The sequence below is a fragment of the Parus major genome, chromosome 5 (assembly GCF_001522545.3).
Source record: "Parus major isolate Abel chromosome 5, Parus_major1.1, whole genome shotgun sequence".
NCBI lineage: Eukaryota > Metazoa > Chordata > Aves > Passeriformes > Paridae > Parus > Parus major.
The window spans coordinates 18,241,059-18,264,233 of record NC_031774.1 but is presented as its reverse complement, the minus strand read 5'-3'; the positions used below and the strand labels follow the sequence as shown (position 1 = coordinate 18,264,233).

Sequence of the window (23,175 nt, the reverse complement as noted above, 5' to 3'; positions counted from 1 at the left end):
TAAAGGAAACACTCAGTGTGAGTAATGGCATCCTTAATCAGCCTAGCCCTTGCACACACTTCAAAATACCTTGAAGTTAAATCAGTGCTGAAGTAAGGCCTTTGTTTAGCAGCCAAACAAGAAAGGCAATCGAGCTGTGTTGACATAATCTATTATTTCGGTGAGGCCTGTGAGACATAAAACAGGTTTGGAAACCCAGTATCTTCACAATAGATTGGATATTCAACATATTAGTAAATTCAAGTAATTGTATTTTGTTGTAGTTACAGCAGTCCTTTCATCAATATTGAAATACTCTTCAGTACTGAAAGAATTCACATTAGTCACTCCCAATCACAAGACATAAAAAAGGGAAGATAAATATTAATCAAATAGTTTCTTTCATGAGTGTTTTATTTGAATTTATATCATATTCACAAAAATAAAAGTCTTTAGAAGCACTTTGTGAATACATTGTCTCCAAGCTGAGATTTACAATGGCAAAAGTGAAATATCTGACTTGGATTTGTTTCCACACGTAGACATTGAAGGTGATGCTATGAGAAGCAAGCAGAAATTATGCACTGTGCTGCAGAAAGAAAGATGAAAATGTAACTAAACATTTTAATGTCTATGTAGTTCAACAGCCTACATACAGTTTCTCAGGATGTTTTTAGAGCAAGTTGCTCTAACTTCGTGCAGAAAATATTGAGAGTGCTCATGCCAACCCTTTGACATTGTGATTTGCATGTAACTGCATAAATACAATATACTTTCCTATCTAGAGCTTTATACATATGAAAAATTATGGTACAATAAAAATCTATACACATGGTGCTACCAGTTCAGCAGCTGCTAACTTAAAGGATACATCTAAAAATATGATTGCTCAGCCTCTGAAATACAAAATAAAAGAGCAATCAGAAATGCTTTTTTTTTTAAATAGCAATTTACATAAAAATTCATCTCTTCATTTTCTCCATTTGCTTAGGTCTGGTAGAAAGACACTCTTTGGTTGGTTGCAACTGTCCTTGGCAAGAACTGTAGTTTTAAACAGTCCTTTGTGTTTGTCTTAGGCAAAGGTTAATATATTTGTAAAACAGAGTAAATGTTGGCTGGCTTCTATTCCAACTTTGTGCTCTTGTAATGCTGAATGACAAGTACCTACTACACTGCAAAGTTCTGCAGACTGGAAACAGAAGCTTGCATGATTTCCACATGCTGAAAGATGTGACAGTGGAAGAGCATTTATACTGCACCCCAACATAAACCACTCTCTCAATTCATACAGTATGCTTATAAGTACAGTTTTATCTTTCAAAACCTTTAAAAGCAGGTTTAGCTGCTGCTCAGCAACCAAGTGGTGACATGCATATATCACAGGATCATTTTATCTCCCAAGAAATTTTGTGAGAGATCAGGTAGAAAGCAAATTCATGAAGTACTACAATCCATTGCTATAAGATATATGTTAGCCTGAGATAAGATACAACTACATTGCAGATTTGTGATGGTACCACTGATACCAGATTTTCACCCAAGGTGTGGAGGTGGTGTGAAGAGCAAAGGGCTACAAATAACCATCAGGTAGGGGGAAGAAATGGTCTTAGGAGCAAAGTGAAGGTGCTCTTCTCATCTGGTGGCCTGATTCTTGTTATATGAACTACAAAATGATGGTAAAGGAAGTGAAATGTAGCAAATTAAGCTAAAAAAAGGAAACTACTGAGTTGCACAAAAGCAAGCAAGGCTAGCACAGACGGTCAAAAAAAGAACCAAAGAGAGACAGACTGAGAGAAAAAAACTCTTTGAAGTACACAGGCTTATTATTTGATTTGTAAATAAGATGAAGCTCTCTCCACCCAGGTTATGAAAAGTAAAAATTGTCATGTATGGGTAATTGATGGTGACAGCTCTGGCATACACAGTGTAGGAGGTGGTGTTATTGTTTAACATGCCCTACATGTGTAGATAACAAGTTAGGCTCTCATGTTTGCCTACAAATTGTTGCTAAGCACATTTTATACCCTTCATATTGATACTTCTGTTGTCTCTTGGTTTCATCTCTATTTCCTTTTAAGACAAACAAAAGTGGAATAACCTGCAACCTCCAGCTGTATCTTGATGTATTTCAAGCTAATATGGATTCAAACCCAGGGGATGCCTCAGAAAATAGATACTGTATGGATTTAATATTCTTAATTTTCCTTTTTTTTTCTTTTTCTTTTCTTTAATCTTAGACTTCTCCGTCCTTGTTGTTGTTTTCCAAATTCCCCATCCCTGAAAAAGTGATTTGAAATTGATCTTGGATGTTCTGTCAGCATCACCAAGACAATCCTGTTTCTCGACTCCCACATCTCATGTACTCAGTGACCTGGTGAAGTGCTGCCTCCTCTAGTTTTTATTTCCCTACGTTCTGCATATGCTCAGTGCCAACAGAAATCATTTGTGAGCTGGAGAAAGGAAAAGCTGCCAACAAACGCTCAGTGTCTGCATACTGCTGCTAGAGGTGAACCCAAAATACTGACCCAGATCTGAATATCCCTAAAATCTCAGTGTCTTTATGTTGACGGGGTTTTTCCTCCAACCAAGAATCCCAAGCACAACTCACAAATAAAAGTACAGTATAGGGTCAGACTTGAGGAAAGCAAAGGGAACTAAGATTTTATACATAGTTTAGCTTTGCATTTCCCAAGGGATTTTTGAAAGTATCTAAGTGAGACTTGACAGGAGGACCACGCAGCTTGAAGTACCTGGGGAGACCACTTCCTCATGCCAAGGGATTAATAAACATTCTGCTTGCCCACCTCCTCACTGCTCCATGTGGCACAGATTTGAAAGGTTTAATTAGATGTGCAAGAGGGTGAGAGGATTTATTAACATTCCTACTGGGAAACCAGTGCCTTTTAATAAGTTTGCCCAGTCAGAAAACAATTGTCCTTCAACAGCTTTTAGTCCCCAAGATTGACGTTCTTCCAGCAGTTCACCCTAAAGATATTAGTTAACAAAAATAGTTTTTTTCCTGGGGTGAGCTGAATGCTCTTTGGAGGTTAGGGAGGACCCTGAGTATCAGATAAGGTCTGGTCCTAAATGTCTGCCCACAAAAGAAGGTCTCAGTGGTGGAGGTGGTATGGGTTCTCCAAATAAATGCTGACAGCCACCTTGCAGAGCCACTGTTGTTGTGGCTGGGATAAACCAGCTAAGAGGAACCCACTGTCTAATTCAAGAAAAGCAACTGAAAGTCAGCAAAGTATTAAAACACTCAGAAATCAGAGGAGGGAAGGAACAAGTGGTATTGGCCAAGGAAAGCTATAAACCATCTGTCCATGGAAGAAGACTACTTGGCTCAGAGATGCTTTACTGTTTCCTCCACTTATTGTTCCCTTCCAAAGTGGATTATCATACTCCCTAAATGCCCTAATATTTAGCTCCTTCCCTTTCTTTACATGACTCATAAATCACATTATGCCTGTATGATTTAAAAAAAAAAAAAAAAAAGAGGAAAACTTCACAAGAAGGGAAAAATAATCATAATTCTATAATGTTAACTTATATCACAGAAAACTGTGTACATTTTTTCCCCATACAGGACATACTTCAAATAAAATAATTTTAACACCAATAATGATAATGTTCTTTCTTCCCAACAGAAGTAGAATTGTTTTTTCACCCCAGTTTGGTACATAAATATAAGAAAATAGTCTTTGAATATTTACATCCATGTGTTTTAAATGTTATTTCTTGATATATTTAATTTTCATTTTCTCTCCAACCACGGGCATTCTTTCCAAATTTATATACTAATCTCCGACCATCCACACGCTCAAGGATTTCTCTTTTGTAATAGTATCTGTTAAAATAAAAGAAGAAAAAGTTATGACTAAATTCACCTATGGTCCTAAAAAGCCACTGCCAACTAGAAAATCCCTTAGCTTAAAAAGTCTATTTTTTAATATATATTATATCTAAGATTATTTTAACTGAATGACAGAGAAGGAAAAATGGATGTTTTCTTTTTCCTTTATTTTAATGAGCTCCTGAGTTTGAATCGCACTGTGTTTCAGGTCAAAGCATGTTGCTAGATTTATCACACACTCTTAATGAGATTTCACAGGGTTTTTTTTCCAGAGAAGCCAGAACCTAAAAATCAGACTGAGGAAAAACCTCAGCACCTTTTAGAAATACATTTTGAAGTTTCAGAGATTATGGAAAAATTCTCAAAATGTTAAATCAAAGAGGAAAGAAAATCCTAACAACTATATTAAGACAATGGATGTGGGGTATGCCTAGTTTCTGAACGTTGCTGGAAATAACAAGGTCTCCATCCATTACTGGGCCATTTAAACATTCTCAGGTTTCTGCAACCATATTCCCTTCCTACACTGGCTGTTTGGATGGAGCAAAACAGAATTTATATATATAAACAATTATTTGTGTTATATATATATATCATATAGTCTACAGAAACAGGAGAAGAAAAGAACATAATGCTACAATCTCAAAACTAGTGTGAGAGATTGTCAAAGAAAGTATCTGCTGCTGTTAACAAATAATTTTTAAAAGTCAGACAAATTCTCCATCTACTTGGTCTGTACCACAGTCTTCCTCAGCAACATCCAGCTCACCTCATAGCCCGGCTGAGTTTCTCGTAAGTCATGCTGCTGTTGTTTTTCTTCTTTCCCCACAGCTGAGCCACAGCTTCAGATTTTAAAAATCTGAAGACACCTTCTGACCGGTCTTCCCACTTGATTAATCCTGGGTTTTTCTCAGGATTGAGAAGAATATCTCGAATAAACTCCCAAAGATGAGTTCCTCGAGGGTCTGAAAAAGAAAAGAGGGCAGGAAGGAGTGTATCGGGAGCTCTCTGGGTTATGCTTACAATTTTTATGTCATCTACAGAGGGTGAACACTCAGGCCATAGTTTCTGGAACACAGGACCCCCACCTCAGAGAAATACAGGTGAAAAACACTGGCAGCCTTTCAACTGCAGGTAAGCATCAGCCTCAGGCAGTCTGAGCCCTGTGGCAGGCAGGTAGGAGCCCCAGCAACCAGGGGAAGCAGAGTCCAAACCACCCACTGCTTCCTTCAGCCTTTGGCACTGTTTCTGCCCTAAAGAGAACATGTTTAAGCCTTCCCCTCATCTCATTTGCTCATTTCTCCCAATCCCTGTCTACAGCACAGCATGTAACCTGATATTATTGTGTGGCACATGAAACAGCCGAGATTACCATGAAGCAGGCACTGAACCTCCATGCATTTAAAAGACAGACAGAAGGCATGGGAGTTGAACTGTCATTCTGCATGAATGAGTAAATAAAGTGTAGAGTGCCTAGAAGGACAGTGACAAAACCGGCCAGCCAAAATAGTATGTAAAAAGTGAAACACAAAGTTTGACCATGGTGGAGAAAAGATGAAAACAGATCTCCAAGTTCAACAGGTTTAAGCACAAATATGTCTCACAGTTACTATAAAGACAGCACCAGAAAGTCCAGGTAAAAATAAATAAATAAACAAATAAATAAGTCCATCAAGCCAGATGAAGTAGTTTACAAATGAAGAGTAACAAACACAGTGACAAAGTGAGCCAGAAAGATGGCAGTCCTTTGGTCTGACTTCAAAAGCATGCAATTAGACCAAATTAAGAAAGAAATAAGCTAGTCAAAGATGTGAAGGTAACTTGAAAATGCTATACAGTGCAGTATAAGTAGAATTAGATTTCAGTCAACTAATTCAATATTTTTATTTATTATTATAATTGGTTTCTGGACCCATTAAAACGTGGTGGACTTAGCCTATCTGGACACCAGTAACTTATGGTCATGATATGGAGCAGTACTGAAGAAACTGGAAATGAAGGGGGTTAGCCCAGACTACCAATGTGACATGTTTTGTATGCCCAGGCCATGACTGAGATGTTAGAATCACAGAATATCTCAGGTTGGAAAGGACCTACAAAAATCATCAAGTCTTACTCCCTGCTCCTCACAGGACATCCCAGAACTAAACCACTAAGTGCATTGTCCAGACACTCCTGGAACTCTGTCAGGCTTGGTGCTGTGACCACTTTCCTGGAGAGCCTGTTCCAGTGACTGACCAACCTTCTCTATTGTGCAGACTAAACTTCCCCTGGCACACCTTCACTCCAATTCTTCATGTCCCATCACTGGTCGCTAGAGAGAGGAGATCAGCATCTCCCCCTCCACTGCCCTCCTTGAGGGATCTGGAGACTGGGATGTGTCAACCTTCAGCCTTCTCTTTTCCAAGCTGAACAAGCTGACAGACCTCAGTTCTTCACAAGTCTTTCTTCAGATCAGTCCTGTCTAATCCTTTCATGAACAACCTCTTTATACACACACAAACACATACACACACACACACGCAAATAAACCACACAGATACCTGTGTACAGATATAAAGTTCAGAATTCCTCTTGTGGCAAAGCAACAGAAGAGTAAGAGTCAGGAAGAGACATAATCTGGACGTCATTGAAAAAGGATGAACCCAAATACCACAAAATGCAGTGAAAGACCAATACTAAGCTTTCCTATTATAATCAGGGGATTAAATAGGATGAAAAAGACATACACAGGATATTTTCAGCATTTAAAAATCTCAGTAAAGTACATTAATGGAACTACGTACAGAAATCACAGTTATGGTATCCTGTCTTCAGAGTCAGGTTGAATAAAAACTAGCAGAAAATGTAGGAGAGGGGAGTGGAAAGACTGTTGTATCAGGGGATAAGAAGATAGCAAGACTGAGGCACAGGTGCATGCTCGTGATGTTGTGCGTGAGAAGTTCTGCAAAGAGATGCTGAGCAGGGTCTGTGGTGTGTGCTGTGCCTGGCAGGCACAGCATGACTGTGCCCACACACAGGCCCTCCTGATTTAATCCTGGGTCTTCCTCATCATTCCTTTACTCCACCAGCCTAGTTCAACACAGGCAGAGACACTGGTTGTTTCTTCATAGGCCCTCACTGATAAAAACAATTTGAAAAGTTTAACAATATTGAGTCCAAAAACAATGTAAACAAGCAGAATTAGACAGATTCTTTCAGAATTCAATCACAATAATGATTTAATGAGTTTTGTGTTCAAAACGCTTCCTCTTCCCTCCCAAATAGGATCTGATTTTCATTTATTTCTTTTTCCTTCAATCAACTAACCAACCATTATAAGCATGGATGTTGACTTACTGTGTTTCTTGGTGTGGGACTTTGGGGTATGGTCTTGTGATTTTTTTGTGTCTGAAGAGTCTGCAGAGAAGGAAAATGAAGCCTACTTGTAAATTTGATTAAAGGCTTTCCATTTACTAGCATGTTGAAAGAAATAAAACCACAAAAAAGAACAAATATCTCTTCTAAAGATAATCACTTTTCGGAAGGTAATCTAAGTGAGGAGGGAGAGTTTTGTTTTCTGTACTATATGTTAATCAGCACACTTCTCAAAAAGACCATTGATGAATAAAGAATGAATGCAGAGGTAAACATTTGGCTTTTGAAAGCTAAATTTGATTAACAAATACCTCATCTCGTTGTGTGTGAGAGAGAGAAAAATAGCATCATCACATCTGTAAAAGGAATCCTGAATTGTACCATTATCTTAGTCTTTGCTGAAGCACATATCTTTGGGGGCTTATTTGCTTCTGAAGAGATGATCTAATGGGAAATGCATGTGCTGGTACCAATGCACAGAACACCTACCTGACTAAAACATAATGAACTGGCAAAGCATTGTTGTTCAGGGGGGCAGGGTGGGGGAAAGGGGCTGAGCTGGTAGGAGTTTTTGGCAGCAGGACAAGCATATATTTTTCTGTGGCTCAGAGCCATAGGAACAAGCCATTTCTCATCAATGGTACTTTATCACCTGCAGCCAGCCAGAGGAGGAGGAATAGGGTTTCTGGCACAAGTATTTCTTCAGAAATGAAAAAAAAAAAAAAAAGCAGTTCCGCCTGTTCATGACTGTAACCTACCTCACAGTCTGCACGTTCAAGCCTCCCGCCCCCAAACCACCGCAGCCTGGCTCTGCTCTTGTACTTAATGAATAGCTTTCATCTGATTGCTCTAAGTCTCGCAAAATCTGTGGGATAGACCTGAGAGGGAGCCCCTTCTGTGTTTGCTTTTCAGCATACCTCGTCCCTGAATCCCATAAAGCAAAGCTTAAGGTCCCACGCATGTTTTCCCAGCTTCTATGAATGCACAATTATCATACTTTTCATGGAAACCAGGCATTTGCATGGGAAAATGACTCACAGGAAATATTTATTTGCATAGAAACTTGTCGGATTTGCACAAGCTACTGCAATAACTGCATGTGAAAAGGTAGATGCAAAGTTATTCACACACTTGCTTTATTCATACATAACTGGAAACATCAACTGAACAAGACCGTGGGGATAGGCCTAACCTCTGCTATTCTAAGTCTGATAAATTACTGTCCTTGACCCCAAGCAGCAAACGTGCTCTGAGTCATTTTGCCTTCCCACTCTCAAAAGAGCAGGAACCTCACTCAGCTCGGAGGGGGGTGTGGTGTGGGGGAAGTAAAATGAGGCTTATTTCACTGCCTTTCCTCAGATTGTGATTCCCCATATGTTATTAAAAGCCTGTGGGAACTCCAGGTAACGACTGCAGGACCCAGTTCTTTATTTGCCCTCATATAAATCCGTCTTATTTTAAAATCCCACAATTCGCTTGCAAATGTTTGTTATGCTCCACTTAGCTGGAAATTTATTCTTGGAAGTTCAGCTGCCTTCTGCCTAGCCAGTGATTTATTCTGGATTTCAGCTGTGTAAATAGCCTCCTGCTCTGCCACGGCTCCTACCTGGAGACTGGTTTCAAACATGCCATGTTAGGAGGCTGGGGCCTGACAGATGAAAAGAGTTATGATGCAGTTTCAACAAAGCCGTCTTGCAAAACTTTTGACAAAAGGTTACACATTATTTGCATATGATTCAGGAATGAGCCATTTTTTTTACGGGATATACAAATTTAGTTTTTACAGGAGGCTGTGCCCTTGGTGTGCCACCCTAGCTCTAGGCTTAAGCAGTCAGCAGATAAACAGACTGTGCCAGGATAGGGACAGGTCCCCAGCCCTGTCAGAGAGCCCTGAAATCCTGCTGGCCATCTTGTGACAGGGGGTGGATGTGGTGGAGAAAGCAAACACGGTGTTTGGTTTGGGGTTTTTTAAGGTTTGCTGGTTCTCTTCTTCTTCTGGTCAAGTTTTCTCTCTCTCTCTCTTTTTTTTATTTTTTTTTTTTTTTCTTTCTTTAATTGGTAGTCGAGTGCATTAGTTTAAACTGCATGCTGCTTGGCAAATCCAGCTCAGGAGGCTGGAGGAGCAGGGGACGGCAGGCACAGAGGCCACTGTGGGCAGTAGCACAGGGCTGCCCCCGGTGCAAGGCTGCATCCACGGCAACGTGCTCTCCTTTCTTATCCTCCCAGGACTTCCACTGCTTTCTCCCTCAGATCTCTGCTCCGTGGCCTCCTAGGAAGAACCCACCCTTCCCTTGCCGCTTTCTCGCTCCCCTGCCGTCTCTGCTTTACTCTTTCCTCACTGCCTTGCTCTCCTCACCTCCGTCCTGGGGCCAGCCCCAGGACAGGGCCCACAGGGCCTTCGACTCGTGTGATCGGACTGCACTTTGACCAGGCACGACAGCAAACAGGTTTGCTCTGTCTCCTGCCCTTCAGCAGGCAGATATGCACTCTCCCTGACGGAAGCGAGCAGTCCCGCTGTCAGCAGACAGAGGCTGCAGGAGAAGCCCTTGTGCCGGGGTACAGGGCTTGGTGTCCGCCCTGCAGCTTCCCCACGCCACCCCGAGCCTGGCCCCAAACCCAGCAGCCTCCTCAGCATCAATCACGGGCTGGCCGGGGAAACACGGCCACTTCTGCCGAGGAACGGGCACTTGTTTGCCCATACCCTTCCACACCACAGAAAAGTGTGGTGTAGCTGGAATGTCTTGTCTCTCTGACACTAATGTTTACCCCTTTGACTCAGTCACTTTACAAGATATGTGGAGATTACAGATTATTTGATCATCTTTCTCTTGACAGAGAGAAGACAGAAGTGTTTCTTTAAAGAAAGCTATTGTAATAATGACAGCTAATATATCTGTCAGAATCATCATTGCTTGGTTTAAAATTACTGGAGGCTCAGATGCAATCCTACAACAGAAGACCACAGAGACTATTACATGTCGGTAGCTCTAGGACAAGTGACAAACAATTACAAATATAATTACAAGTTTCTTACCAGAAGATTGGTGACTAGGTGTCATCATGGAAATCTGAGCACGACAGAATGTTTTACTGTCCAATAACTCTGGGAATTAAAAAGAAGACATTTAAACTAATAGCCTCAGACAACAATAAAGCCATCTCAGAACGCATGAAGTATTGTGATGTTAGTTACCTACTGTGCTACCATAGCCACTGTCATAAAGATAATTCTCTTCTTTCCAGGACACCATTAATGATGGATCTGAAGGAAAAGGACCAAAAGGAAAATCAGATCACTAAAAGAACATTTTTAGCACACAGGTAAATATTGAACACTGAAAGAATTAAAAATGGGGGGGGGGGGGGGGGGGGGAAAGCTGTCAAGGGAACAAGGAAGTGAAGAGGCTATATACAAAATTATTTCCTTTCACTCAAATTATGCATGGAGTTCTTCATATTCAGGCAAATGTATTTACACAAAGCACTGACTTTTAGAAATAATGTAGTATGCTCTTCCTTTTCCTGACTAGTATATCATTTATGCCTGGCCTTGGAGGAGGTTTTCTATGCCAGATCAACTCTAATTCTACCCAATCCAGACCTGAATTCTCAGCCCCTGATGATTATGACAGTGCGTTGGAGCCACAGAGATGAAAGTGTTCTCAAATATCTAGTAAAACAGAAGAATGCTTATGATGAGTATTTATTTCTATAATGGCAGAACTCGAAAGTCCTCTCTGAAACACAGCTTCATGTTTAAGCACATAGTGAGAAACATCAAAGCCTAATCCTAGATGAAGGGACATTTTGTTCCAGGCATCTTAAGTCCCCATCCTTAAGCTAAAAACCACTTTCATGATTAAAGAGGAATAATTTTTAGTGACCTTCTGGTCATATGGATCAATATAAGCAGAACAGAAGTATTGTCTTTATGACCTGTACACTGGTCTGGAAATTACTTCCTTCACAGTGCATTTTTAAGGTCAGAAGACTTAAAAATCTATTTTTCTTTTGAAACCAGATCAGAAGGGATGAGATATAAGGTTCAAATCTAGGTTAAACCTAATTTTTTTCATGTTCATATAAATGAAATCAAAAACCCCAAAATGAGTTACAGCTAAATAATCATGTTTGGCCAAGTTACCACTTATGACATAGGAATTTAGCAGGCATGCTAACTAATAGCTGCATGTTTGGGCACCCAGAGCTTGCGTTCCTACAATAGCACACACCCTCTGCTTGCTTGGACACCTGATCTGCCTAATGTTGCCTCTGAAAACAGGCCTTACCCAGCCAGAACATGGGGACAGTGTTCACCTTCCCATTTTGGCCTTTTTCAGTACCCATGTCTTTGCAGCTGTGATGGTTTACTGGAGTGAGCTGGGCTTCCCCTCAAAACCACCTGCCTTGTCCCTGCTGTCTCACAAGGAGTGACTTTTCCCAGCAGCCCTAATCCACAGTTCCTGCTCCCCCACATGTAGAAACTTAACCCACTCCCACTGGCTGTGGTTGGCACCACCAGAGCCCCACCAGGCCACATCCAGGGAACCATCTGTCAGTTAGTCCTTTCCAAGATGTGCAGCTGAGGTAATAATGTTACACCAGGATCTCATAAATCAGGACTTAAAGGATTACTGGAGTTACCTCTATGGAAAGCAGCAAGGCTGCCTCATGCACATCTCCCATACCGTGCAGACACAGGCCAGGAGTGGATTGCAGACTGCAATCCTTGCCTGCTGCAAGGAGAATGTGGGTAATGTTCCTGGCTGGAGAGGCTGGGCTCCAACAGGTTAGGTGGATAAACAGGCTGACAGTATTTCTTGGAGACGCCACATGCAACAGATCTGTATTTGTTCTGCTAGCAGATATCAAAACGTGGCTCATGGACACACCTACATACAAAGAGGCTGAGACTAGTGAGATAGAGAATGTGTGGATATGGACAGGTGTGATCTGGCAAAGGAACAAGGAAAATAATTGTGCCTGAAGAGGACGGTTAAATCAAGCTGAAGTTCTTTTCCCCTCAGTTAAACAAAGCCCTGGGAGGAAAGGGATCTAGCTATAAACACACTCAGAAAAAGAAATGCAACAGCAAAAATGCAGATTTGATCAAGCCAAACTACTGCCTGAATTTCAGTTTTATTGAAACCTGTGAAGAAATTAAAATGCAACATTTTGTTTTCTCTCCAAGCTGTTTTCTGTGGAAATCTGGTGTTTCAAACATTAACAGCACTTCACAACAAAATATTTTTTCTTCCTTTCTTTCTTCCTTTTTTTTTTTAACTGAGCATATTGTTAAAATAGTTGTTCTGAAATCTGACGAATGGAGCATAGAATGAAGTCCTCTACAAAGCTGTCTTCATGGCACCTCAAACTATTCCAGCTCTGAACATCAGAGTAGACTGCTGATACTGCAGGGCTCTCCCAGGAAAAGTGGCCCCATGCATTTTATTATTACCTGAAACTTCAGAAGAAGGCGCTGACTGACGTTTGTATTACTTCTTCAATTCTGCATTATACACTTTCCATTTTATTTAATGCCCCTTTGATTTGTCTCCCTTGGAAGAGGGGTCCCCCTTTTCAAAAGACAATTTACCCAACTGCTACTCACCTGTTTGCTCTGTCTTCACAATGACATTATGAGATTGGTACATGTCACTTCCACACTGACCTGCAAGAAAGCAAATTGGCAGATAGGAGGTATGAGAATGAGGAATCAAATGTATTAGCTCCAAGCAGCAACTTCTACACCTGAGCCAGAGGGCTGATTTTGGAGTGGGAAACATTCCCTCTCATCTTCATCCTTCAGATTTCTGCCTTAAGTCATACCCAAAAAATTTAGCAATACAGTAAATGAGCTATAAGCAGAATAGCAAACAATATGCCCAGCAGGTTTCTGGGGAACGTAAATGACTTCTGAAGATCTCAGAATTCAGACCAATGTATACATGTCTCTCTAATATCTATTTACCATTCCATTTTAGGTGCTGGAGGTTGCTGTAGAGCAGTTGTCCTGCTGTCCCAGCTGCCTGAGTGAATTCTTGCAGGCTCATACTACACAGATGTTCCCCGTTGATATCAAACTCCTGGAAAGGTATGCAGTTGGCATCCAGTTGGTTGGTATCAAGGAGGTGCTGCAGCCACTCCCAGACTTGAAACTTAGTCCAGTACTGAGGGTGTATTTCATGCCACTGGGTTCCATAGAAGCTACTGGATACTGGAAAAGATAAAAAGTATTTACTGCCCCTGATAGCATAATAGTCATTAACAGTAAGATCTATAGCCAAATTGCACATCTTGAAAGTCTACAGATCTACACGCTTCTCTCAGTCCTTAACATTGGACAAGCTGGAGAAGATATTGTGGGGGTTTTAGCCTCAGTTTTCCAACTAAAAATTGGGCATTATTTCATGGCACACCTCTGATTGATTTGCAGGAATTAATTCATTAATATTGGTTAAATACATCAAAATTCTCAGAGGGAAGACATTTTACAGAAGTACTGTTGAAAAGGAATGTGTGGGAAAATTATTTTATTGCATCAGAAAATTATGGAAAGGCCTTGCAAAGCTCTCAAAAGGTGACATGGAAACTTTCTTTGAATAAGAACTTAGTAGGGGCTAAACATGAATTGTGGGGTTAGAAAAAGGAAAGTTAAAAGCACTCTCATACTACTCCACAGTAAAAGCCTATCAGTGTGGGCCATGGTTTTATGACAGTGTAGGCATTCTGATGGTGCAGGTTATTGCTGTAGATATCTAAGTTGGTTTCTGAATGTAGCTGTAAAACTCATTTTAGTTATGGAAGCTGCCTGATTTTCTTGTTAGAATGTCTGAGTCCTTTCTTGGCAATCTCTTAAACTGCGCTCAGTTGTATGTCATCTCGCGACAATAATTTGCATGTGCAAATGGAAGAAATTGTACATGGGGCATGATCATTATGTAAGATAAGAGCAAAGGCAGGGTTGCTTTGGTCTGTCCTCACAGAGTTCAGTGCAATTTATTCCCTGGGAAAGGAGGAAAACGGACTACACCAGACAGAGGTGACGGTGAGATAAAATGTTCACAAGTGCAAAAAGGGTTTAAGGCTGAGGGAATGAGAGATTGCAGAAGGAGACTGCCATGGCCTAGCTCTGCAGTGCTATCCCGCTCTGGGATATGGCACCAGTCTGTTCCCAGTCTCTTCTAGAAAAAAATTAACCACGCAGTGAGAAATACTGACAGTGGATATTGCTAGAGGACCACAAGCACCAGAATTGGCACATTTTAGGAAATCACTTTAACTGAGGTTCACTAGACCTCATGTCTCTTCAGCTGAGGTACAGGACACAGTTTCCAGGTAACACAAAAATAATCCCCACAGTTATTTAGCTTTCTTTATCAATATTAGCCAACAAGGTTTGTGTAAGTCATTTAGGGACTTTGCAGGACTGTTCCTCATTCTCCCACTGAAGGATTTGGGGAATGCATGCAGAAATTATTAAAAGTGTTGTATGTCAGAGAAAAAAGGTTTGCTGGATCTGCCAGATATCCCCTGAAAAGAGGCTGATTTGTATTCTTATCAATTCAGAAGAGTAAAGTGATTTCAAAGGGCACTAGAATCCTCATGTTAGCAAATATGCTTTAGTGAGAGGAGAAAGTAACTTAGGTAAAAGTAAGTGAAGTGGTGAATTACTGCGCAGGTTGGTCTGAGCTTTCATCTTCCTGTCCCTCTAAAACTTAAGTGAATCCTGAGGAGTTTCACCCTGGAAATTTGATACAGACCCCCACCATTTCCCTCCATGAAATCCTGTGGAATAGTGAAACTCAGACATGACTTTTTTTCTGTATGACACTGTTATAGACAGACAGGCACATTTATTAAGCACATGTTTATATATTCCAGCATATTTAGAAATTACACATAAAAAAGAGTAAGCATTTAATTAAGTGGGGACTCTAATTGTAAGTTTTGTTATAGTATTATTTGGATCAGAAGGACAAGAGCAGCATGTGATTGTCTGTTTAGATTTTACCTGTCCACTGAATTATGAAAAGAATTCTAAAATTGTGTCAAGCACTTATAAAGATATACATTTATAAATATTTTTACACTGAGAGACTATATATTAATACATTTTTATATACACAGATACATAATCAGAAAACTGTAAGAAGAAAAAAAGAGGAAAAAACACAAGACACAACCTATCTAGTGCTCTAATGCCAGTCTAATTAGAAAGCTATCTAGTAGTTTGAGCTGATAAAGCAAATACAGCAAAGGAGCTAAAATACTATTCCCCTGGAAAGCCAGAGGGGTGATTAGCATTAAACAGTAATGTTGGTTCAGAGGAAGCACGAGGGGTAGAGGTACTAGAGAAAGAATTCTGGACTGAGAAAAGAGAACTTCTGGCACTTTCAACACCATTAGATTTTAAGTGAGCCAGTAAGGAAATGAACAATAAACAAGTCCCTTTTGCAAGTTCAGCTTTTTACAAATGAAGGAACAAATGAATTTTTTTCTTATGAGAAGTGAAACTCCAGTAAATTAGTACTCATAAAAAATAATACTCCTACATGCTTAAAGGTGTAGCAGCCCCTTTCCCCCAGCCTCCCAAAAAAGAATATGGCTCAGAGCAGTCGAATTTCTCCTACCGTTGCATGTGGAATACCCGTCTGTCCAGGAAGGCTGCTGGTGGAGTAGATTGCTGCTGGAATTGATACTCATCCTGCCAGCTCCTTCCAAAATCATGATCTGTAAGTGAATCAAACAGCTTGCTTAGTGAGCGGTGTCTAGTCCAAGAGGTAAATGGCAAAAAAAAAAAAAAAAAAAAAAAATCCACTGAAGGTGAAGCAAGGAGGCCAATTCCATTTGTAAAAGAAGATACAACTGAAATCAAGAACATGTTGACACAACCCCTTTTCCACTGCCACAAAATCTCTTTATGATAAACATTACCATGATTAATTTGCATACGCAAGAAGCAAGTTTCTACAGCTGCCCATCCATAAATGAATAATCTGTAATCAGAAAAGAAGCCGAATGAAAAGACAAGGCTCCTGACAGAGCAATACGTGAAAACTGCCAAGCTTTGAGAAATGAAATACTAAATACTTTTTTCCCTTCTGCTTTAAAAAGAAAAGTGATTTAAATATGTTCTTCCTTTTTCTTTTCTTTTTTTTTTTTTTTTGTAGGAGAAAGAACTTTCCAATAACTGCAAATGAAACTATACAGTAGACTACAAGCCATGCTCAGAAAATCCTTCACATAGAAGGATAGACGTAATGTTACAGCGAGGTAGCCTTACAGGGAATATCTTGTCAGCTGACCCAGTTTCTTATCTGATCTGTGTCAGCAGTGTCTATAACACTTCTTGGTAGCAAATATCACAGATCATACATTTCAACCCACCAAAAAAATCCGATGGTAAAAGATCTTGTAAATGAGACAGCCATTGTTTTAACAAAATCAGTATTTTGGAGTGACACCACCCCCAAGACAGCATTCCCTCTTTTAAGTACATTTTTGTTTCCATGTATCTTAACATTAGCACTGTGAATAAAACTGTGCTTTAATTTTTTATGTTTTTAAAAAAATACCTATTTGTATGACATTCTACAAGAATGTTTTATTTATCCAATCTTAATCATTCCAATGAAAGTATATTCCCCAGTGATGGGTATTCTTGATGTTTTACATTATCTTTCAGTGGCATGAAGTTGTAAAGTTTAAAAATATACATTATAACCGAAGATATTATTGAGGAGATTGGGAAAGTAATTTGTTAAACATTACAAAGGCTTTGGATTGTAATTCTTATATACACAGGGTTAAAAAAAAAAAGAAAACCAAACCCCTGTTCAAAAATATTGAAAGCCGCGAAGTCTGTGAAAACAAAACATTAGACATCAGGATGGCATGTGCATGCAACTAGACTTCACCCTAGAATTAAAAAGGTTATGAAATACAAAATGGACTTGTGAAGGGTAAAGTCACTGGTCTTGGCTGTTTATCCACTGAGGCCAGTGAAAAAACATCCACTGAGAGCACATCTCTACCCCGTACAAGCTCATGCCAGCAAGCTTTTTGGTAAAAGAGGGAGTCAATAGAAACACGTACAGCCTTGGTTTTAAAGGAGCAGTCTGAAAATGACGGGGATTGCTATTTTCCTCTGTCACTTAAAATAAATCATGTAACTTAAAAGTATCTATTTCTTCCCCCACCCTTCTACTGCTCTATGTACTTAGAGAGGGAAAGGGAGAGAGAGATGTTACTGACAATTGCTTAAAAAGCCAAAGCCTTAGAAAGTTTAAGGGAGTTTATCACAGGGAATATTGCTTTACAGTATAAACTAGTTTACGGGGAGGAGGGTTTTGGTTTGTTGGGTTTTTTTTTTCAGTAGCTACACAGAATGGCAAAATCAAACCATGGCAGTCACTTTCCACTTTTATTTCTAGGCAATCTGTCATTCAGTGACCACTAGCAAGGAGGATTTAATTTCTCATAGTAGGCATATGGGGTTATAAAACATTAACAATTGAGAGAGATACTTCTTGGCCCATTCTGGCCAAATGAAAAGTGACTATAATCACATCAGTCAGTACATTTATACAAGTTAGAAGACATTTTTTAGTCCTATGTAAAGACCAAGCAACTTAGTATTGTGAGTGAGAAGGTGTGAGGAAGCATTTGAATTCAATCTCATGATTACAAACATGTTCAGCCTATAACGTATATAAATTATATACTTGATGTGTAAGAACTTCTAAGCAATAACATGTTTGACAGTCTATACATACACTTCTGAGGTTGTACAGGTTGATGATGTATCAAGTTATTTCTTTAGATTTGGTTTAAATCATTAAAGACAATTAGCTATGAATGAATGTAATATTAATGAAAAAGACCTTATTAGAGTATCAAATAGAGACAAGGTAGTTTACCAGCTATTCTGGGAAAAAAAAAGAACTTGAGGATTAGGAAAACACACTTAGAAACGTAGTTTGCTGAATTCACTTCTTTTTAAAAAATTATAATATACACTTCATAACTTAAATCCATTGATCTGAAGTCACATTTACAGAAACTATCACAGAATTAAAAGTACAGTGTTATGTGGTTTTGTATTCCACAACTTCTGTAGTTTCAGGAATTCTACACAGATTTCATAATGTGTGCAAGGCTTACAAGTACATTTGAGAAAACATGTGCATATGAACTGAAATTATTTCTGTGTAATTTTGTTCTGAAAATTCAGTTAATTTTTTTTATTTTCCATAATTAATCAGGTGAATTTCCAAACCGAAAGATCCTATCACACTTTGATTCGGCAACTGAAGGTATGGATAGTTCATCAAACCAAATAATGTGTCTTGCATAGTTTTTCCACCCCAGCAGTAACTAAACCCAATGCACATTAGAGGTCTGAAAAGAAGAACTCTGACAGCCTCTACCCGAGATCTGGATTTTAGCTATGTTCCTTTAAAATGTCCTCTCCCTATCACAGTTTAGCAGACAGTTGGTCTTCACCATATCCCTGAACATTATTATTTTCAAATAATGTCCATGGAACTTGTTTCACAGTTTAATCAATCAATCAATCATCCCTGTTTTGGAAGTTAAATAAATTATCTCCACCTCAATAACTTAATTAATTTCCATTATCACCTGTAGGAACAATTGTGCCTAAGAAGGAGAATTTACAATATGACATCAATCGCAGAAGGAGGACTAGATTTAGCTTTAACCTAAACTTTGCAAAAGTTCTGTGTATTACTCAAGGAACAGGTTTTTTGGTGTCTTGAAAATTTTCAGGTCACCTCCTTTATCTTAATGCAAGGGTGTTCCTTATTTGGAAATCATTCTAGCACTTTGTTCAGGAGGATTATAAAGTGCTACTAACAACTTCCACACCTTCGCTTGGAAGCATACAGCATTATGCTCAATAATATTTTCTGTAGGAAAACTAAAATGGGATTTTCTTCATGCCATCCTGTATATGCCATTCTTTACTAAAAATTCATGGAAGGTTTATGCTTATAGCAGTGGCTCATCCCATACTTGAAAAGATTTTGAGTCACGATATTGGAAGCAGCATGTTCCTCATCAGTCCAGGGCCAAATGTTCAAATCTCCCCAGTGTACAGACAAACTTGGTCAAAGGGTGTGAAAGCTCAAGGGGAAGGACACATAAGATGTTCAGTTTTCTTTTAATTATATTCCATGTATCAAAGTGAATTGTGGAACTAATGAAGCCTGGTTTCCTATGAATGTGTATCTTGTGGTTGGATTCTCTAGTGTCTAGTAAGATGTGAGTGCTGATTGAAGTTTTTCCCACGGTTGGGGCATTCATAATATCTCATTGTCTCAAAGCAGTGAGCTCAAGCGTTACTCTTTCTCTCAGATTGAGTATTAATGGGTTTTCCTTCTGTACTCGGCAGGCAGTTTTCATTAATCCTGTAAAAACTTCATGTCTCTGGGACTTCTACCCCCATATCAAGTTTAATTAAAATTGGCAATGAAACTCAAAGATTGTTACAGGCCAAATGTAAAAGCCAAAACACAAAATTACCACAAAAACCTCATTTTATCTGGAAACCGTATTAAAAGGGATTCTAGCTGAGCTGATATTTTGGAAAATAATATAAAAAAACCTTGAGATCTGTCCCTCTACTCTGACATGGTACATTATAAACCAAGCATAGATGAAATATCGTTTGAGTATATAATCATGTGTATTTTTGTAGATATACACACACCTGTCTATGTCTGTGCATGGCAGGTGTCCATACACACAATCCCATTCTGTTCCCCTGAAGAGGTGCCGTCTCTGGAGTTATAACACTTTGCAAATAACACCTTACTCAGGCAGCACAGTTAAATATAGTTAAGCACTGGTGTTCAGCAAAATTCTTTCTAGACAGAGTCCTGTTAGAAGGGATTAATGCATTAAAAAAAAAAAAAAATCCTTCATCAACATTCATTATATTAGATGGTATTCCAAGACCAAACCCTGAAGGCCTCTCTTAGTAAAAGCTCTCACTGGAGTCTGAAGGAGCTTTGGCTGAGCCACAGCCCAGCAACCTGGCAGTAGCAGGAGGTCATTTGCTCTGCTCTTCTTCTCTTCCATGACCACCTGACCACCTTTCTCTTTCCATTACCACAACAGCGGTAATGGAAAGAGAAAGGAGCCATGGCCTGCCTGTGGAGCAAATCCAGCATTACAGAAAAATATATTTACAAATCCTTGAACCTTGAACACTCTATAGTGCACCCTATGCAAATTATTGTGCAATCACTACAGGTGTGCTCCGAAAATAAATTACTCTGATCCCCATTTCCCCATTCAACCCAATGAATCTTAACATCCATATAAAGAGTTTATCCTTTCTTTGAACCAGAATCTTTCAAGAACAGCTTGTATTAAATGACACAATAATTCTGAACACAGGAAAGGCGCATAAGTGGTACAGAGAAAGTGGCTGAATCCTGCAGTAGTACAACCAGAGTGATTATTCTGATACCAGTTTGTACAGGTGCTCATGGACACAACTCTGAAGTGAACTAAGGGGGCGTGGAAGGGGAGCCCATAAGAGAATAGGGGAAGGGGCCCCCAGCCCTCCCGCTGGTAAAGCCATGCACTCTGCACAAAACACAACAACAATGTCTAGGGCAAAACAGACTGAAACTACTAAGCCATGACTCCACCTGTAAGCTATGCAAAGTCTAAGGGTGACTTCTAGCTGAGACAAGCTCAGTGCAGCTCCTCCTGGCGTGTCCAAAAGGGTGGATCTCTTTTGGCATATTTACCTATGGGATTCTTCCCCATTTTTCCCCTTTTACCATCATGGCTGAACTTCAAATGTAGATTTCACCTGGGCCTATTTTCTTTGAAGTGTGTTATGTACACAGTGAAGACACAATCCCTGCTTTTCAGGGCTTGGAGTTTATGGAACAAGTATCTACAGAGAATGTTAAATATTTTAGATCATTACTGCATCTTGGATTACAGTCAAAGACTTACACAGTAATCTAAAATAAATAATACCAAATGATAATTGCAACTGAAGAGTAACAAAATCTGGATTTTTAATCCTTTTCTTGAAAAATCAGAAGACTAATAAGTGGGGCAAGGTTTTCAAGACGTCACAAAGGACATGTACAACACAGCACATGGACTTGTTTTACACATATGTCTACTTCGGAAACATAAATGCCTTGTACTTGTAATGTATATGATCAATTAGCTGCTTTGCACTCCAACCAGCTATTTTCCATCTCCAGTGGTGGTAAGGGCAGGCACAAACTGAATGTATGAATGTTGAAAGCTTGTTTGCATGCTACTGTGAGCTTTGGGTCTTCTGTTATGGGATTTTTTATTCCCTTTCATTTAATGTTCATTACTGCCAGGGCTCCAGGGTCCTAGTCTGTGCCAGTGTGTCTATACATACAGCTATGGCTGACCCAAAGATTGCACTGTGATCTTTATCTGTCTAATTTGCAAAGGTCTTAGGTTCATCCCTGGTGTCTCTGCCAGACTCCCATATAGGAGATCATCCTTGCCATGGCTCACTTTCAGATGTAACCTTTTCTGCAGTGTGTTAGCAATCTCTTCTGGCTGTGTAGATTCAGTTGTAGCTAGCACACACCTCCCTGTTTCCATACCTACAGTGCCTATAGAGCAGAGAGAAGACTCAAAAGAAACAACTCATCTGCAGGCCGATTACTCACAGGCATCTGCTTCAAAACAAAAAGCTCAACTTTGGACAACTTTGCTATGGATTGCAAAGGTTCATTCAGGTGACAGTCTACACAGCTTGACCTGTTTGATGATAACCTCAAGAGTCACCACTAAGAGAACTGAAAAACTCTTGGAAAGCTTTGAAGAAAGTTAATAGAAGAAACACTCTGATCACACTCAGTATTTGCTGTAAAACATACCGAGCATTTGATGCATTTCATTTTTAATCTGTCTCATGTGTCTCTGGGCCATAGTAACAAAATCTGTTTACTGAATCACATTATGACTATAAAGTTCAAGGAATCATTTTTATAAAAAAATCTTCCAAATAATCTCCAAAATTTGTAGTATTTAGGATCCTGATTTGGGTCTTTGGGGCTAATCGTATTTCCTACTACACCTCTCTGAAGTGCAAAATTCTATGCTTACATATTTTTTGGAGTACAGAGCTGTGGTTCATATACATAAACCCACCTTTGCATGTGCAAAAGTGGTGAGCTTTCAGAGACTACATTGAGACCTTGATCATTTACTGTTGTGGGCTTTTGGAAAGGAAGACTTTGGTTTATTCTTTTGTTTTCTTTGAACCTTGTACATTAAATCTATACATGAAGGTAAACTGAAAGACCAGAAAAAGGAAGATGAATGGTAAAGAAGTGTTTAACATATACCTACATTACAGATAGGATCGTGATAAACAAAATCAAATAAAGCTTGATTGGAATATTTTATTACTAAAGATCTTATTTTCATGATGCACTACAAGGCAACTTTTGTAAGAGATATGTGGTGGTTGTTTAAACATGTTCATATGGATGCTTCAAAATCTTGCATATATATTTTAACCAAAGAGAACCTTGGGTAGAAAAGTTAGGATCTAGATCTGTATCTGAGCTATCCCTCTGCTCCAGGGTTTGGGTTTGGTTCTTATCTCTCCTTTAACGATGTAATTTAAAGACAAAACCATAGTTCAGTTTCCTTTTTGAGAGAGAACAAAGTTCACTTTATGAATGCAAGGAAAAAAAACTACGTGATGATATGCAAAGTTTCATAGGTTGTTTTTCTCCGACCCCTTTTTTTCCCAATAATCTTCATATGAACTGACTTCAATTTTCAAGGTACTCATTAGTAAAATGAAAATAAAAGGAAGAATTTTAAAAGAGGAGGGCTTTTGTTTGTTTGTTTTCCTAAATCAGAAGCAAACAGAAGGCAGATTGTGAACAGAGAGTCCTCGAGGCATAGATGTGTCTGACAGTGTTAACTACCAA

At 39.3% G+C, this 23,175-nt stretch overlaps 1 protein-coding gene across 1 annotated transcript in view; it reads right to left on the bottom strand.

Annotated features, from left to right (window-relative positions):
• Positions 1-363: 363 nt before the first annotated feature.
• Positions 364-23,175, bottom strand: part of EHF (ETS homologous factor) — a 34,022-nt gene continuing 11,210 nt past the window's right edge. Inside the window, exons 2-9 of the mRNA XM_015631987.2 lie at positions 15,823-15,922; positions 13,161-13,406; positions 12,801-12,860; positions 10,383-10,451; positions 10,224-10,292; positions 7,172-7,231; positions 4,602-4,797; positions 364-3,826 (exon numbers count right to left, since the gene is read on the bottom strand). Of these exons, the coding sequence (XP_015487473.1) occupies positions 3,727-3,826; positions 4,602-4,797; positions 7,172-7,231; positions 10,224-10,292; positions 10,383-10,451; positions 12,801-12,860; positions 13,161-13,406; positions 15,823-15,919 (897 nt within the window). The 5' untranslated portion in view covers positions 15,920-15,922 and the 3' untranslated portion in view covers positions 364-3,726. The remainder of the gene's footprint in view (positions 3,827-4,601; positions 4,798-7,171; positions 7,232-10,223; positions 10,293-10,382; positions 10,452-12,800; positions 12,861-13,160; positions 13,407-15,822; positions 15,923-23,175) is intronic.